Below are 19,404 nucleotides of genomic sequence, written 5' to 3' on the forward strand. Positions count from 1 at the left end.
CTTCTTTTTCTTTTTTTTTTTTTTTGCATTTGTAAAAAAAAATTCCTGATTATTTTTTTTCCTATTGTACAGCATGGTGACTCCATTACACATACATATACATATATTTTTTTCTCACAATATCATGCTCCATCATAAGTGACTAGACATAGTTCCCACATTTTCTTATCATATACAACTAGTTGGTTACTAAGGTCTGTTAGTTGTAAATACTGAGTATTTCTCAGAACTGTCTCTATTTTTCTTTTTCACAATTCCAGATTTTTGGTGTTTCTTGGATGTAGTATGAAGTTATATCCCTCCATGCCTTTGTTTAGGGTGTTTCTTTTACACAGAAAAGCATTTCTCCTTTCCTGTGCTTGTAAATATCCAATTTACTGATATTAAGTACAAATGTCATTCACTTGTAAACCTTTACATGTAAAATTAAACCTCCTTCCTGTGCATACATCATTCTGTGTACTACTAATAGCCCTAGTAACACTGTGTTATCTATTCCAAGGGCTAAGAAACTGTCTCGTCTATTCCTTTCTTAGTAGTACCTAGAAACTAGCAATGTAGCAGTATTCAACACATTGTAAGTGTTCAAAAATATATTCATTTGAAAGAATAACTAGGAATTCATTTGAACCCTAACAACATGCTTCAAATGATGTTTGAAAGAAAAAATTGAGATAAACAATAGAAATCTCATCTATCTTTCATTACCTTAAATTTTAAGGCAGGTGTTTGTGTCACAGATGATGCCTTCAATCCATGTAGCCGTTCTTCTATTTCTCTCAGCCTAGAAAGGAGTATGGGATTATGAAAACATTCATATTTATAACTTCATAAGTATTAGATGCTAATTTACTAAAGCATTAAGAAGAAAATGAAGACCCATTCCTCAATCCCTCAAATAAATCCTCATTGACAGTACTTAAAAGTGTCTGCTTTTAGTTCAGAAAGTCTATAAAAGTTTGCAAAATAACTGGTAAAAGTGCCCCATTCTTCCAATTCATGCCATTAATAGCTTCTTTTTGAGGAACTTTCAGTAAAATATGAGGCACATACAAATATATGTATATATTTTTATCTTTTAAAAAACCCACACTAAATGTTCATACTATATACACTATTCCATGTTTTTCTTTTTTCTACACTAAGGGTAGAAATAATGCATTTTAGTGACCTTTTCACTTCACTGCCTCCTAATGTACTTCGGTCTTTATAACAATTGTATAATTGTCCATCATACAGATAAACTACAGTTTATTTAACCTTTCTCTGCTGAAAACATTTGGGTTATTTAAATTTTATTCCATTACAATGCTATATATCTACTTATATTTAATAAACAATGGAACTAAGTTTAAATAAAAGGTGTAGTTCCTTTTCTAAGCCTGTTTAAAATTTTTTTTTTTTACTAGATTTCATATCTAAAATTTGGCTCTGAGGCTTGCTAACATAACATTTTCTTTCAAGACTATCAATTACTTAGATACCATCAAACTTACGTATCTATTCTATGGTACTTAGAGTCTAAATAAAATTCTTAGACAACTTCCATAAGACTAAATAAATTCAATGCTTTCAGTAAAAATTTAGGTCAAATAAACCAGCTGTTTTTATATAATGCTAAGTATCAAAATATAGTGACTTTTCACTGTTTTATCGGAATCAATCAGATTAAGAGAACAAATTAGAACAAATAACCAGAGATGATGAAAGGAATGTAGCAAAGAATCAAAGACAGGAATGCTACAAGTGATCAGATAATTATAACATCTGTTGAAAATATATTTGCCAAGAAAAAAAAAGGGCTTTAAATTATTTTCATAATGATAAGAGAGGTAAAGTTCCAATTCTAAGGTTAGTAAAACTACAAAGGATTACAAACTGGTAAACATTTTTAATAAGGATTCTACATAGTGACTCAGTTTGGAATAATTTTTAGATTTCTCTCCTAATAAACTGAAGAAAAGACAGAAGGAAGAGGAAGAAAATAATATTTTATGCTATAGGAAAACACAAGTGATTAGCATGAAAATGAACACTTTCTAGCTTGATTAGCCATCTTATCCAATAATCTTTGTATTCTAAACAAAGTATTTTTTTCTTTATTATGAAAATCTTAAATTTTCTCCTGAGAAGTCCAGTGATTCCATGAGGACATTTTTAAATTCCTTTAAGAGACTAGGATATTTTACCGTCGTTTGGTTACATAGAGTTCATCAAGAAGATGGCGTTCCTCATAGCTCATCCATCGTTCATCAGGCAACTCTTCTTCCTTCTGCAACAACTGTTCATACAAGCGAACTGGATTCCAGCCAGTCATTATGTCATAAGTGATTACGCACCCCAAGGAATGTGACACTATTGAGACTTTACCCCCTTTTTCTTCAAAGTCTGGATTCCGAGAACAGAAAAGGGAATATAATCGATTCAGCTCTTGCTGAAGGCCTTTAACTAGCTGTTTGAAATAAGAAAACATCCAATTAATCATTGACTAATATGAACTTTATTTCTAAACTCAAATACTTAAAAAACAAAACACATTACTGGCCAAATACACCTATGTTATTAAAATTAACTCAGGTGCTTCAGAAACTTGCAGGAAATGAAGTAAAGGTATACATGATATCATAATCCATATCGACAATAAAGAATAAAGGCAGATTTTATCCGCACAGATCCTTTCATAGTCCTTAAACCAATTATTTAAGTCAGTACTTCCAAAAAGTTCCATGAAGATATTCCAGTTAAGATTTACAAAGAGCCTCAGGAAATTTCTTCTCTGTGGCAACATACTCATGTGCAATTCTAAATTCTTACATCTTATAGTTCTTAAGCCACAATAAATTTTAGGAAAACAATATTTGAGTTTATGGTAACAGGGTTACTAACATACTGCATATGCTATATACCTTACGCATTTAGATAAAAGTAACATAATGAAAGGGCATGGTATGACTGAAGAAAAAGCTAATGCTAATTTACTTAAATATTCCAAAATTCCCATTAAGTCGGTAATAAAGATATGAGGAAAGAGTTGTTTTATATGGCTGGTAAACTGGACTTTTTTTAAGGATTAGAGGTTAATGTGGGAAGTATCTTAGCCATTTTTCTTTGTAAAGCTGCTTTCTTTAAAATTTAGCTTTAACAGGAGTTCCCACTGTGGTACAGTGGAAACTAATCCTACTACTATCCATAAAGATTCATACTATCCATAAGGATGAGGGTTTGATCCCTGGTCTCGTTCAGTGGGTCTGGAATCCAGGCTGTGGTATAGGTCACAGACACGGCTCAGATCCCAGTGTTGCTGTGGCTGTGGCAAAGGCTGGCAGCTGCAGCTCCGATTCGATCCCTAACCTAGGAACTTCCATATGCCGTTAAGTGTGGCCCTAAAAAGAAAAGCAAACATAACAAAAAAAAGCTTTAAAAAATTATTACTGAATTATTCCATAAAGTGAGAAGAATAAGGTTCTTCTGCTACTCAAATTCATACAGGGACCTGACCTGAATTTAAAGGCAGTTCTGTCCTCTTCCTATCATTGCTTACTACTATTTGATTATAAACTTCCTGCCTGATATTCCTCATTTCAGTACTTCTTAATATTCTGGCTGTTACTGCTACCCTACAAACATTAATTTTGTGTTGCTTCTATTTTCAATCTTGTTTTTGTCTCAAGAGACAACCAGCTTCCATCAGGTTTCACTGATTCAATTCAACAGATACAAAGTGAAAATGATTTACATTCATGCTTGGCAGGGTTGGCAGTGATATGAAGGCCTGGTGCTCCCTCTCATTGCTACCATTTCAGAGCTCTACAATGCAAAACCGAGGTCCAGTTAAGGTTAGTGAAACCATGCTTAGGATAATGGTTCTCCAGCTTTCAGTGTGCATTAGAATCACTTGGAGGGCTTGTCAAGTACAGATTGCTAGGCTCCATCCCAGAGTTTCAGATTCAGTAGTTCTGAGGACCACATTTTAGCAGCAAATACATGTAAAAACCTTAAGACATGGATTGTAGATAATTCTAGTCAACAGAATCAAAGAAGTAGGCAGTGTGATATGAAATTACACAATCGGTTCAAATGGAGCTACAATGTAATGCTTTGAACTTGGCTTTGATAAGAGTATGAACCAACCCTTAACATTTTGTAATTTTCCTGATTTACAATCTATATAAAGGGTGTTTCAATAAAATAAAATTTGAAAAGCAACATGTGGCTGAAGAGTATAATTAGTTCCTTGTCCTTCTCCCTGCTTCAGGAAATTCTAATGAGGAAAAGTAATTTATAATGAGTTTTACTCATATACGTCAATTAAACAATTCTGAGGAGTTCCCTGGTAGCCTAGTAGTTAAGGATCTGGCATTTGTCACTACGTGTTTTTTTTTTTTTGTTTGTCTGTTTTTGTCTTTTTTGCCATTTCTTGGGCTGCTCCTGTGGCATATGGAGGTTCCCAGGCTAGGGGTCGAATCGGAGCTGTAGCTACCAGCCTACGCCAGAGCTACAGCAACACGGGATCCGAGCCACGTCTGCAACCTACACCACAGCTCACGGCAACACCAGAACCTTAACCCACTGAGCAAGGCCAGGGATCGAACCCGCAACCTCATGGTTCCTAGTCGGATTCGTTAACCACTAAGCCACGACGGGAACTCTGTCACTATGTATTTGATCCCTGTCCTGGGAACCTCTGCATGCTACAAGCTCCATCAAAAAACAAACAAAAGAGTTTAAAAAACCCTACAATTTTCAAATAACAATGGCAAGTTAGGCCAATTCTCTTTATAGTTCATTTTAAAAAGCCACTGAAAAGAGAGTTTAGATGTACAAAATAGGTATAGTTCTCTTTGGATTTTTCATGTTACTTTATTTAGGGTTGGAGAAAGAGCCAAAGGCTCTCTGATGATGTGCTGACAGTCTGGAATTAGTTTCTTTTAAAAAAACTGGTCCTCAGAAAACATGACCTGAGAAATACTGATCAATCAATAAATGAAACTTTGTCCTTAGTATGGGTTTTTAGTGATTACTTGCAAATCACTAATTAGAGTCCTCCCATGAGCATCTCAGAATCTTGAGTGAAAAAGAGGCTTCAGAGATGATTCAAACTAAACTGTTGTGAAGATAAACATCCCCCTTCAGTAACATCCCTGACAGCACTCAGCTTCTACCCGACTGAGTATCTAGTCACTTCTAATGTGGTCACCTCTATTTAAAAAATTTTTTCCCAGTTTTACTGAAATATAATTGACATACAACATTGTATGAGTTTAAGGTATACAATGTAATGATTTGATACAGGTACATATTGTGAAATGATTACAATAAGTTTATTTAACATCCATCACCTTATATTATTTATAATGTTTTCCCTTGTGATTTATTTTATTTTTTTTTAGGGCTGCATATGTGGCATACGGAAGTTCCTGGGGTAGGGGTCAATTTGGAGTTGCAGCTGCCGGCCAATACCACAGCCACTGCAACATGGGATCTGAGCTGCATTTGTAACCTACACCTAAGCTTGCAGCAAGTCTGGTTCCTTAACCTACTGAGAGAGGCCAGGGATCAAACCTGCATCCTCATGGAGACTGTTGGGTTCTTAGCTTACTGAGCCACAATGGGAACTCTCACTTTCATATTTTTAAGGCAGCTTTAGTTATTATACAGTTCTTCACTAGACACCAAGCATGTTCCTTGTAATATTTTCAATTCACAGATCCTTATTTTACTTTCTAGAATTAACAAATTAAGTCCATTCTGTTTTTTTTTTTTTTTAAATGGTAGTTCTTGAAATAGATTAAGACAGATATATACTTAACCACAACTTGAAAATCTAAGGACAAAGAATTGTACAGGAAACCATTTATCTTTTTTTTTTTTTTTTAAAGGGCTGCACCCGCAGCATATGGAAGATCCCAGGCTAGGGGTTGAATTGGCGCTACAGCTGCCAGTCTACACCACAGCCACAGCAATGCAAAATCTGAGCTGTGTCTGCAACCTACACCATGGCTCACTGCAACACTGTATCCTTAACCCACTGAGCAAGACCAGGGATGGAACCCGCATCTTCATGGATCCTAGTTGGGTTTGTTAACTTATGAGCCACGAAAGGAACTCCCCATATAGCTTATCTTTGATTTTCATGACAATCTTTATCAAATAGGTATTTTATGTCCATTTTACAAGTGAGGAAACTGAGAAAGTGAGAAATTTGATTTAAGCAAGTTAAATGGCCTTTTGACTCCAAAGGCTAGGAGGAAGGGGAAAAAGGCTCTTGTTTATGCCTATCACATAGATTTAATAAGGTTTATTCACTAGGCCTGACCTAATCCTACAGAACCCCTTGCTTATCAATACCTCTCTTAAAAAATATAGTGTTTAAAAATAATTCAGTCTAGAACATTGCCTAACACCATCCTTGTGCTAAATGGACTTTGATTTGCAAAATCAGATTTGCTTTTTAAAGAATAACAATTTCTGCCCTTCTCACCTAAGTTTTTCTTTCGTTCATCACAACGCCTGAGGCAATTTTTTCTCACACTTCTCTAATGGTATCACTTGGGGAACTGTTAAAAAACACAAATTCACAGGCTCTGTCTCAGACCCTAAATCAGGATCTCCAGAGAAGGGATCTGGGAAAGTTTTAGTTTCCTTAACTTTTTACTTGGAAAACATTTTGAATTTATAAAATGCTGCAAAATAAAAATTGTACAAAGATGCTTCATATACGCTTTATCCAAGATTCATTTAATGTTAGCATTTTCTCCTATCTGCTTTATCATTTATTCTATTACACACACATAATTTTTAAATGAACTCCTTAAGGATAGATTACATACATCATGGTCCTTTACTCTTAAATACTTCAGTGTATATTTCCTAAGACCAGGAATATTCTCTTCCACAATCATAGTGTAGTTATCGATTTCATAATTTACTTTGACATAATATTTCATCTAATCTAATCTACCACCCACATTTTAATTCCATCAATTGATCTAATATGTCCTTTGTCACATTTCCCCTGATCCAATATAGGATACAGTCTAAGATGAGATGTTATAATTAGCTATCATGTCTCTTTAGTCTCCTTTATTATTTTTCTTTTTTTTTTCTTTCTTTTTAGTGCCACACCTGTGACATATGGAAGTTCCCGGGGTTGGGGGTTGAATCGGAGCTGCAACTGCAGCCTACACCACAGCCACAGTAACACCAGATCCAAGATGTGTCTGTGACCTATACCACAGCTCCTTTAAACCACCGAGCGAGGCTAGGGGTCAAACCCACATCTTCACGGATACTAGTCGGATTCTTTTTTTTGTTTGTTTGTTTGTCTTTTTGCTATTTCTTGAGCCGCTCCCTCGGCATATGGAGGTTCCCAGGCTAGGGGTTGAATCGAGCTGTAGCCACCGGCCTACGCCAGAGCCACAGCAACGCGGGATCTGAGCCGAGTCTGCAACCTATACCACAGCTCACGGCAACGCCGGATCGTTAACCCACTGAGCAAGGGCAGGGACCGAACCCGCAACCTCATGGTTCCTAGTCGGATTCGTTAACCACTGCGCCACGACGGGAACTCCTTAGTCGGATTCTTAACCTGCTGAGCCACAATAGGAACTCCTGGAACATTTTTCAGTTACTGTCTTTTATTATGTTAACATTTTAAAAGAATATAGTCTCATTCCTACTTTTTTCTTTATTACAACTTCTTCATTTTATGTTTGTCTGTTATTTCCTCATAATTGGAACACTGCAAAAATAATGCTGTGTCCTTCTCCAGGTGTCCCTCAGGAATACTTGATAAAAGTGTTGCTTGACTTCTCCACTGTAAACCTTTCCTTATTTTTAAACTAATAAGTAGTCTGAGAGGATACATTATAGACCATGCAAATGTTCTGTTCCTTGACAAAAAAAAAAAAAAAAAAAAACCTGCCCTCATTTTAGCATACACTGATGCTTCTTGCTCAGTCCTCTTCCACCTGATCTTACCATGAAAGCTATAAAATGAGACTTTTCCAACTTCAGCATCCCTTCCACATTTACTGGTATGCCCTTGGCACACTCTACAGTAGACAAAGACCTCCCTTCTCTTCAATTTGTTTATCTATTTAATAACTGCTATGGACTTAAATTTTTCAATGATTTAGAATTCCTCAGTACATTATCCTTGTTATAATTCTATAAATGTACTACTAAAAATTACTTACAATAAATAATAATCATTACTTAATTATTTTAATACTCAAATAGTTCCAGATTTGGCCAGTGGGATCTGGTTCTTTGATTTGACTTTTTTTTTTTTTTGTCTTTTGTCTTTTTAGGGCTGCACCAGTGGTATATGGAGGTTCCCAGGCTAGGGGTCAAATCAGAGCTGCAGTTGCCGGCCTACACCACAGCCACAGCAATGCTAGATCCAAGCCACATCTGTGACCTACACCACAGCTCATGGCAACGCTGGATCCCCAACCCACTGAGGAAGGCCCGGGATTGAACCCACGTCCTCATGGATGCCAGTTGGGTTCGATAACCATTGAGTCATGACGGGAACTCCTAATTTGATTTCTGTGTTGCTGTGTCTTGTCACATCATTGAGTACTTTTCTACTTTTTGTCAAAACAAGTTCTTACAAGTTTGACTTGGACCTGTCCTACCTCAGCCCTGGAATCAGCCATTTTTCCAAGGAACTCTAGATTTCTTAGTGGGGAATAAGAGTATTAGAGGCAAAGTTCTGGGTGTGTTCATTAGATTGGCATGTCTTTGCTTGCTGGCACTTTCATTGGACAGAGATAGGAAATACATGCATTTATCTATTAATGTACGCTTATATATATATATGTTATCTATATATATCCACTTATTTTTAAAATCATAAATTCATATTAATACCCTCAATTCCAATCCCCCCCCACTGCCTCCTGCGGCTGTATTTTGGCCTGTATTTTTAATGATCAGCAAAAATGACTGTTCTAATCAGGGATGTTTGGGAAACACTGTTGAAGACTGCTAGTGAATCTCAGAAGTTCTCACTGCTTTTCCAAGAAATTCAATTGGATCAAAAAAACCAACTAATTTAGAATATTGGGTGTTCTTTTCAATTTCATTTATCTTAGCTATCAGCTTCCTTTTCCTACTGATTATCTGCTTTATTCAGTTCCATTCCGAGGATATTATCATTGAAGATATAAGAGGAAAAAAAGCGATCTCTTCTCAGTCATCATTTGCCAAGTAGTCAGAACTTTGAGTCTGACACTTTCCTCCTCTCTAATTTTTCTGGATGTTAATGCCAACTTAAAAACACTTACTACTTTTAGAAGACATGACTCAGCACATTTTAGCCTTGAACATTCAGGACACCTTCTTAGTTGTACTAGCAACCATATGTGTGTGTGTAAGTTATATGTAGATGGGATGTGTGTGTATAGTAATAGGATCTAAGCCATTCTCTTTCCTTTTTTCCCCTCACTGGTTTGCTTGCAATACTAAATTTCAATATCATAACCTTTAGGGCATATATAACAATGCCCACTGTATACTATAAAAGAGTATGAACAGTTATTAGTACTTTACTTCACCAACTAGGCCTTCCTTGTTGGTTAGAATTAAGTCCAGAATAGCAGTTCTTGTAGCTTCTGGTATATGACAATGAGGGGATATAGAAACAGGAATGAAGTAAAAAAAACCTAAGGGGACGGTAGTTAGAAAAGAAATTTCTATAGCAACTAACCATACATATTTCTGTAGATATATAAAAGGTATCCTAGATGAAGTTAGGGAGTGATTTTGAATGAACAAAATCAGAAATGGATCGGCTTTAAGCGGCACAGAGCAGCAGAGCCACTCTACTTGGTAATTATTCTTTGCATTAGTCTCTTCATCCTTCAAATGAAGACACTAATCATATCTACTTTATAGGGTAGGAATTAAACAAGTTAATAATGCACGTTGAGTAATTAATACGGTTATTCCCTTGAAACAGAATTCTTTTTCTCTTACCAGTAAAGTGACAAATTGCATTGGAAGAGATTCTCCCATCCCTTTGAATAAACTTTCACCCCTCACTCATCTTTAGGGTTATCTTTGTGATGCATCAGCAACATTACCATTTAAGAACTATACAAATCCACTACAGAAATGACAATAAAAGCAAGTCTATTGTATACAAAACATTTAAATGACATTACTAAATGCCTTAAATTCTTTGTAAGAACTATACTCATAGATAATAATATTATTAACATTAACAATTAACATTAATCAGATTTATGAAAACTGATCTTTTTTTCAAAATGTTATTTTCTAATCAATCTCTCACTTCTAAGATAATCCACTTTATTAAGGGTCCTAATATGCAGTTTAAGACTATTAAACCTATTTGTGTTGTGAGCCACACGGGAAGCCCAAGACTATTAAATGTATTATGCAATATAGGCTATTTATAGATTCAAGGATTCCTATAACTTCTCATTTGTTTGTAAAAATAAATAAATAAAATGTTAAAATTCAGGACAGAACACTTTTAAAAATACCCAATAGTAAAAAGATAATCATGATACTTACTTCATCTCTATAAAGTGGGCTTGTATAATACATTATGTCCATTGCACTGCTGTTTAACATGTCCCTTAAACCTCGTACTTTGTCTGGAGTAATGGAATCAACAGTGTCTACAAATTAAAAAAAAAATTTTTTTTAATTTACAGGAAATCTGTTTTAGAGAAAAAATAAATTTTGAAAAAAACATTACATTCCCTGAAATAAGAGTGCTTTAAGTTAATATTTACACATTCAAGACTAGTTTTGAATCTAATGAACCTTACCCTCCTCTTTAAATTTTAAAATAATGATGAAGAGTATTTACCTACTGCAAAAATCACTGTGCTCATTGGTGCTGAAAGGTTAACATTTCCTTTAAATCAGAAACAAAACTAAGGACATCTACTTTTATTTTTAAAATTAAAAAAATCCATTGAGGTATAATTGATGTACAATATATAAGTTTCAGGTGTACAACATAGTAATTCACAATTTTTAAAGCTTATATTCCATTAATAGTTACTAAAAATATTGGCTATAGCCCTTGTGTTGTACAATATATTCTTGTAGTTTATTTTTTTCTAATTTTACCTTTTTTTTTTTGTCTTTTATCTTTTTAGGGCTGCACTCGTGGCATATGGAGGCTAGGGGTCAAATTGGAGCTGTGGCCACCAGCCTACGCCATAACCATAGCAACGCCAGATCCGAGCCATGCCTGTGACCTATACCACAACTCACCGCAACGCGGCTGATCCCCAAACCACTGAGCAAGGCCAGGGATTGAACCTGAAACCTCATGGTTCCTAGTCAGATTCGTTTCCACTGTGCCACGACGGGAACTCCTAGTTTATTTATTTTATATGTAGTAGTTTGTACCCCTCAATCCTCTATCCCTACTTGCCCCTCCCTTCTGGAAACCACTAGTTTGTTCCCTGTGAGTCTGTTTCTTTTTTTGTTATATTCACTAGTTTTTAAGATTTGACATATAAGTGATATCATACAGTATTTGTCTTTCTCTGTTTTATTTCACTTAGCATAATGTCTTTCAAGTCCATCCATGTTGCAAGTGGCAAAATTTCATTCTCTTTTACGGCTGAGTCATATGCATACACACATGACATCTTTATGCATTTATCTGTTGATGGACACTTAGGTTGCTTCCATACCTTTGCTATTATAAACAATGCAGCTATCAACACTGGGGCTGCATGTAACTTTTCAAATTAGTGTTTTTGTCTTTTTTTGGATATACACTCAGGACTGGAATTACTAGATCATATAGTAGCTCTGTATTTAGTTTTTTGAGAAACGTCCATACTGTTTTCCACAATGGCTGTACCAATTTACATTCCCAACCAATAGTGTATGAGGGTTCTCTTTTTTCCACATCTTCTCCAACATTTATGTGTTCTTATTGATGACAGCCATTCTGACAGCCATTGTGAAGTAAGATCTCATTATGGTTATAATTTGCATTTCTCTAATGATTAATGATGTTGAACATCTTCTCAAGTGCCTGTTGGCCATTTGAATATCTATGTTTATTCAGGTCTTCTGCCCACTTTTTTAATTGGGTTGTTTTTCTTGATGCTGAATTACATGAGCTGTTGGATATTAACCCCTTATTGGTAATATCATTTGCAAATATTTTCTCCCATTCCATAGGTTGTCCTTTTGTTTTGTTTAAGGATTCTTTTGCTGTGCAAAAGCTTTTAAGCTTGACTAGCTCCCAAGAGCTTATTTTTGTTTTTTGTTTTTTTTCCTTTGCTTTAGGAGACAGAGCCAAAAAAAATTAAGATTTATTTCAAAGAGTGTTCCATCTATGTTTTCTTCAATGAGTTTAGTGGTTTTACACTTAGATCTTTAATCTATTTTGAGTTTATTTACTCATTTATTTTTTTAAGGCTACACATAGGGCATATGAAAGTTCCCAGGGCAGGGGCCAAATAGGAGCTGCAGCTGCCAGCCTATGCCTCATCCATAGCAATGCCAGATCCAAGCTGCCATCTTCAACTTACACTTAAGTTCATGGCAACACCAGACCCTCAACCCACTGAACAGGGCCAGGGATCGAACCCACGTCCTCATGGATACTAGTCAGGTCTGTTACTGCTGAGCCACAATGGGAACTCCATTTTGAGTTTATTTTTGTATATGGTGTTAGAGAAGCTCTTGACTTCATTCTTTAACATGCAGCTCTCCAGTTTTCCCAGAACTACTTATTGAAGAGACTGCCTCTTTTCTATTGGATATTCTTGTCTCCTTTGTCATAGATTAGTTAACCATAGTGCATGCATTTTTATTTGGCTCTCTATTCTGTTCCATTGTTCCGTATGTTGGTTTGGTGCCAGTACCATACTGATTTTCTTTCTTTTTTTCTTTTTTTAGGGGTGCACCTGCGGCATATGGAAGTTCTCAGGCTAGGGGTCGAATCAGAGCGCTGCTGGCCTACATCACAGCCACAGCAACTCGGGCTCCCAGCTGCATCTGCGGCCTATGCTGCAGCTTATGGCAATGCCAGATCCCCCACCCACCGAGCGAGACCAGGGACTGACCCCCCATCACCATGGATACTAGTTGGATTCATTTCTGCCATGCCACAACAGGAATTCCTCATACTATTTTGATTACTGCTGCTTTGTGGTATAGTTTGAAGTCAGGAAGCAGGATTCCTCTGACCGTTATTTCTCAAGATGGTTTTGGCTATTCAGGGTCTCTTGTGTTTCCTTATACATTTTAAAATTATTTGTTCAAATTGTGAAAGATGCCCCTGGTATTTTGATATAGATTGCACTAAAGCTGTAGATTGCCTTGGGGAGTATGGTCTTTTTAACAATGTTAATTCTTCCAATCCTTGAACATGGTGTATCTATCTGTTGGTGTTGTCTTCAATTACTTTCATCAGTGTCTTATAGTTTTCCGAGTACATCTTTTACCTTCCTTAGGTAGATTTATTTCTAGGTATTTTACTCTTTTTGATGTGATGGTAAATGGAATTGTTTTCTTAATTTTTCTTTTATGACTGTTGTGTATAGAAATGCAACAGATTTTTTGAATATTTTTTTTGTATCCTGCAACTTTCCCAAATTCATTGATGAGCTGTAGTAGTTTTACGGTGGAGTCTTTAGGATTTTCTATGTATAGTATCATGTCATGTGCAAACAGTGATTTTTTAACTTCTTCCTTTCCAATGTGGATTCCTTTTATTTCTTTTTCTTATCTGATTGCAGGGGCTAGGGCTTCCAGTACCATGTTGAATAAAAGTGATAAGAATGAGCATCCTTAACTTGCTTGTGATCTTTGAGAAAATGCTTTCAGTTTTTCACCACTGAGTATGATGTTAGCTGTGAGCTTATTATATATAGCCTATGTATGCTGAGGTATGTTCCCTCTCTGCCCACTTTCTGGAGAGTTTTTATCTAAGGAAGTCTACTATTTTAACAAATATTCTAGTTGAAATCTCAGCCAGTGCAATAAGAAAAAAAGAAATAATAGTTTTAAGAAATGGAAAAGTTCTGTTTCCATTTGCAGGTCGCATGATTGTCTACACAAACTATACAAAAGGATCTACATAAAAATTACTCTCAGTTTTAATGCACGTATAGTTTTGCATAACTACCACCATGATCAGAATACAAGACTGTTCTATCACCCTAAAAAACACACATGCTGCCCTTATGATTTTTAATTCCCCCACTTCCAAATTGTGGCAACCACTGATCTGTTCTTATCCTTGTAGTTTTGTCTTTTCCAGTATATCATATAAGTGGAAGAACATATAATTTATATATAACCTTTGAGATTGGTTTCTGCGATGTTGTGATATAAGAAGAAATACATATTTCGTCTTTGCCACTGGTTCTGGCACAAGGTCCTAAAAACCCTTTTAAGCTCCTGATAGGGGTGAAAGGAATGTCTTTTATAATTCATAATGTGCCTCTGTCAATCATAACTGAGTTTATGTTAATAAGGTAACTCTTAGAGAATGGGGGCTAGTTGGCAGAGGAATCAATTTTGAACTTTCTGTCCCATCCTCAACCTCTGGGAAAGGGAGAAGAGCTAGAGGTTAAGGTCAATTACCAATGACCAATGATTTAATCAATTATGCCTACATGATGGAATCTCCATAAAACCCCTAAACTACTGGGTCTGAAGAGCTTCCAAACTGTCGAACAAATGGAGGTACTGGAACAGTGGTACTTGGAGGGGACATAAAATCTTTGCACCCTTTCTGCTTGACCTGGCCTATGTAGCTCTTCATCTGGCTGTTCATCTGTATCCTTTGTAATATACTTTAAATTAGTAAATGTAACTTAAACCAGTAAATGTTAGAACAGTTGGTCCTTGAACAACATGGGTCTGCACTCCACAGATCCACTGATTTGCAGTTTCTTCTCAATAAATACATACTATAGTACTAGGCCATCTTCAGTTGGCTGAATATGCAAATGTGTAACTGAGAATACTGGGTCAGACTATAAAGTTATACTTGGATTTCTGACTGGCAGGGTGGTGTCAGCCCCCCAATGCTTGCATTGTTCAAAAGCCAACTGTAAATGTTTCCCTTAGAGTTCTCATTGTGGATCAGTGGGTTAAAGACCCAATGTTGTCTCTGTGAGGATGAAGGTTTCATCTCTGGCCTCATTCGGTTAAAAGATCTGGTGTTGCTGCAAGCTGCGGTTCAGGTCACAGATACGGCTTGGATCTGGTGTTGCTGTGGCTGTGGCATAGGCTCCAATTTGATCCCTAATCTGGGAACTTCCATGTGCCATATGTGTGACCATAAAAAAAAAAAAATGTGTATATGTTTCCCTAACTTCTGTGAGTTGTCCTAGTATAATTACTGAACATCAAGATGGGGTCATGGGACCTCCCCCCCCCTCCCATTTATAGCTAGTCAGTCACAACTGCAGGGGATGATTTGGAACTTGTGATTGGCATCTAAAGTGGGGGACAGCCTTGCAGAACTGAGACCTTAGTTGGTCTATAGTATGTCTGGACAGTTGGTGTTAGAACAAGTGAAACTGTAGGACACTCTGATGATGTCTACCAAGAACTAAGGGATTGGTTGGTATAGAGAAAATCTCTATCACATTTGGTGTTAGAAGTGCTAAGAAGAGAGAGAAACAGTGATGTTCTTCCTTTAGCTTCTTTCACTCAGCATAATGCCTTCAAAATTCTATCACAGTAGTTTAAACCTAACAGAATATTAGACTTGGATTTTATTAAATGTTAATTCGTCCATATTATCTACATTGCTGAGCAGCCTAAAAAATTTATCTGGGTGAGTGGGAAGAGTTCAAAAGGTAGTTGTTATTACATCTGAACTTTACATATGAGCTGTTGCTGTTGAGAAGCGTTCTCTGATCACTAGCATTTTTTGGGTTACATTCATCACAACTTTTGATGTCATTTTGGTTTATAACCTATAACTGGTGTTCCCATCCAACTGTGAGGCAGAATCATAGTCTAGGAAGAAACCTTGGAAATCACCTAGAGAAGCAGTTCAGATGAACAAGGGCTCTGGCATCATGCAGCCCTAGATTCTGCCTGGCATTCTTAGTTAAATTCCCATTTTACTGAGTTTCGGCTTCCCTTACCAGCGAAATAGAGAAAATAAAGTAGGTACTAAATAGATTTGTGAAAAAATTAAATGAGATACTCCATGTAAGGTGAACTGCAGAGTGCCAAGCACATACTAAAGGCTCCACCAACGGCAGCTGTTACTCTGTCCAGTATAACCCATATTTCAGATTATGTAAATGTTCAACCTAAAAATTCTATTTTAATGGTTTTAATATTCAAAGGACACAACTTTGTGTAAAAAAAGATGCATATATTGTATGATTTCTCTATGCTAGATTATAATTCACCAGCCTAAAGAATGTAGGAACAATAATAAAACAAAAAACATGATTTTTATCTTCCAAATGTAAGGAATAGAAATTATTAGGAAGAAAATGTAAGCTCATATGAAATAGTGGACAGCAAATGTTTTAAATGTACTGACAAGTCATTTTTCCGTCAAAAACTTTAGAAAACATTTGGTTTCCTTCATATGCTCTCTCCTAAATCTACAAAGGGCAGGTGTGAAAACTGCTATCTGTGAAATCTATATGGTGGTCCCAAATGATATATTGATATAATTATTTAAAGAAAAAAATCAATGACTTTCATTTTCTTAAATAATCTAGAACAAAGAGTGAGTACACCTCAAGACAAATAAAAACACTTCATTCCCAATGAGGAATATTTTGCCGCCACTGACTAAATTATTTAATTTTTAAACACAATATACCTCCATCCAGAGTAAGCTTTGACCGCCACTCAACAGGCAGAAATTCAACATGTGTTGCATGGTTGGAAAAATGTCTTTCTTCTATTTTTCTTGCTGCCTCTCTCATCCTATAAAAACAGAAACAAAACTTCTTCAGGGTAACTTCACATGTATATTTATGTCGTATAAAATGTCTTTAATCATAATACTTCCATTTGCTTATAACATATTATATTTCAGTTACTGCTACACTATGCAATAGTTTACATAATAGAACACCTTCATTTCAAAGCTATTTTCCTAAATTTGCCATTTATAATTTCAAATATTCCGAGCTTCCATATTTTTTTTTCAGAGCCTTACCTGGCGGCATATGGAGGTTCCCAGGCTTGGGGTTGAATCAGAGCTGCAGCTGCCAGCCTGTGCCACAGCCACAGCAAGGCGGGATCCGAGCTGTGTCTGCGACCTACACCACAGCTCATGGCAACACTGGATCCTTAACCCATTGAATGAGGCCAGGGATCAAACCCACATCCTCATGGATACTACGTGGGTTCTTAACCCTGAGTCACAATGGGAACTCCCAAGCTTCCATATTATATTTGAAATAATTATATACATAAGTCTTCACTAGAGAGAATACTATAATAAAATATCCCAGCTCCAAATACTAGCATGTCATGGCCTGTCTTACTCCATCTATTCTTCCACTTGTTCTCCCAAAATACACTCTAAAATTTTATTTTAAAAATTAAGGTACAATAAAGCTGACTTTTTTCTTTTTTGGTGTCAGCTGTATAGATTCATGGTTAGCACTACTACAATCAAGACACAGAATAGTTTTATCATCCAAAAAACCCTCCCTCATGCTATCCCCTTATGGTAGCACCCTGCCCCAAAGCAAATCTCAGATACCACAGCAGATCATCTATTAATAGTTTAATTCACATTTCTAAAATATAAGGAAAACATAACTTCTTCAATACTACCACACCAAAAAATGGTTAATTTCATCAAATATGTTTAGCAGTCCCATTTTCCCAGTTAGATTATAAATGCCATTTTATGATAACATAAAAAAATTTTTTGGAGTTCCCGTCGTGGCACAGTGGTTAATGAGTCCAACTAGGAACCATGAGGTTGCGGGTTCAATCCCTGGCCTTGCTCAGTGGGTTAAGGATCTGGCATTGCTGTGAGCTATGGTGTAGGTCGCAGACATGGCTCGGATCCCTCAGTGCTGTGGCTATGGTGTAGGCTGGCGGCCACAGCTCCGATTCGACCCCCAGCCTTGGAAACTCCATATGCCAAGGGAGTGGCCCAAGAAATGGCAAAAAGACAAAAAAAAATTTTTTTTTCACACTTTTAAATTGAATTCCAAATACCATCCATGCATTGCAACTAGCAGATATATCACTTAAGTATCTTTTAATCCACAGATTCCTTTCTATTTTGGCTTTGTAATTCTTTTTGTGTCCTGTAGAGTTTCTCTGAGTCTGATTTTTAATGACTGCATCCCCATGGTGTTTGCGTTTTGTTTTTTTTTTTAGGGCCGCACCCACGGCATATGGAGATTCCCAGCCTACCTACTGAGCTACAGCTGCAGGCCTACGCCACAATGCAGGATCTGAGCTGCGTCTGCAACCTACACCATAGATCATGGCAATGCCGGATCTTAACCTATTGAGCAAGGGCAGGGGTTGAACCCGCATCCTCATGGATACTAGTTGGATTCGTTTCTGCTTAGCCATGGCGAGAACTCCCCCATGGTGTTATTTAACAAGTTCTTTGTTTCCTATTTGGTAGTGAGATCAAGAGGTCTGATCAGATCCAAGTTCCACTGTTTTGGCAAGACTACTATTCCATAGGTATATATACCGGGTTTTCTTTCTTTTTGGTGATTCTAATAGTTGTTATGATCATTGCTTAGCTCTATTAATTTACTATGGTTGCAAAACAGTGCTTTTTAAAAATCCCATTACTCCTGATACTTCTGGAAAGAGAAATTTCCTCATATCAAATACTGGCTGCCTTGTGAAACAGTCAAATCGTATCTGCATGAACTGAGAAAAGGCAGGATAAATGGTTAATTCTTCTAATTTCTTATTAAGAATTTTCAAAATACTGAGTTGCTAGAGTTTTTATATATTTTTTTCTTTTTTTTGCCTTTTTTTTTTGTTGTTGTAGTTGTTGTTGTTGCTGTTGCTATTTCTTGGGCCGCTCCCGAGGCATATGGAGGTTCCCAGGCTAGGGGCTGAATCGGAGCTGTAGCCGCCGGCCTACGCCAGAGCCACAGCAACGCAGGATCCGAGCCACGTCTGCAACCTACACCACAGCTCACGGCAACGCCGGATCGTTAACCCACTGAGCAAGGGCAGGGACTGAACCCGCAACCTCATGGTTCCTAGTTGGATTCGTTAACCACTGCGCCACGATGGGAACTCCTAGAGTTTTTATATTTTTTGATGTCATTACTAACAGATTTAAATTTATTTGAAGATGGGATTAGAATGGAGGAATAGAAGGACTGGAGCTCAACTTCTCTCCTAAAAACAACAAAATTCACAACTAAAGACTGAGCATTCTTCACCCAAATGGACCAGAAA

At 36.6% G+C, this 19,404-nt stretch overlaps 1 protein-coding gene across 5 annotated transcripts in view; it reads right to left on the bottom strand.

The window, feature by feature from the left end:
* DDHD1 (DDHD domain containing 1) overlaps nt 1-19,404 on the bottom strand; it is a 94,444-nt gene that overhangs the window by 19,000 nt on the left and 56,040 nt on the right. For all 5 annotated transcript variants that reach the window (XR_007133187.1, XM_047767365.1, XM_047767363.1 and 2 more), the window contains 4 exons: nt 16,823-16,929; nt 10,549-10,655; nt 2,190-2,452; nt 709-784 (listed from right to left, as the gene is read on the bottom strand). Coding sequence is in view for 4 of the 5 variants with exons in the window: in XM_047767365.1 (XP_047623321.1) it covers nt 709-784; nt 2,190-2,452; nt 10,549-10,655; nt 16,823-16,929 (553 nt within the window). In the remaining variant the exon portion in view is untranslated. The remainder of the gene's footprint in view (nt 1-708; nt 785-2,189; nt 2,453-10,548; nt 10,656-16,822; nt 16,930-19,404) is intronic.

Source organism: Phacochoerus africanus, chromosome 2, assembly GCF_016906955.1.
Source record: "Phacochoerus africanus isolate WHEZ1 chromosome 2, ROS_Pafr_v1, whole genome shotgun sequence".
NCBI classification, from domain to species: domain Eukaryota; kingdom Metazoa; phylum Chordata; class Mammalia; order Artiodactyla; family Suidae; genus Phacochoerus; species Phacochoerus africanus.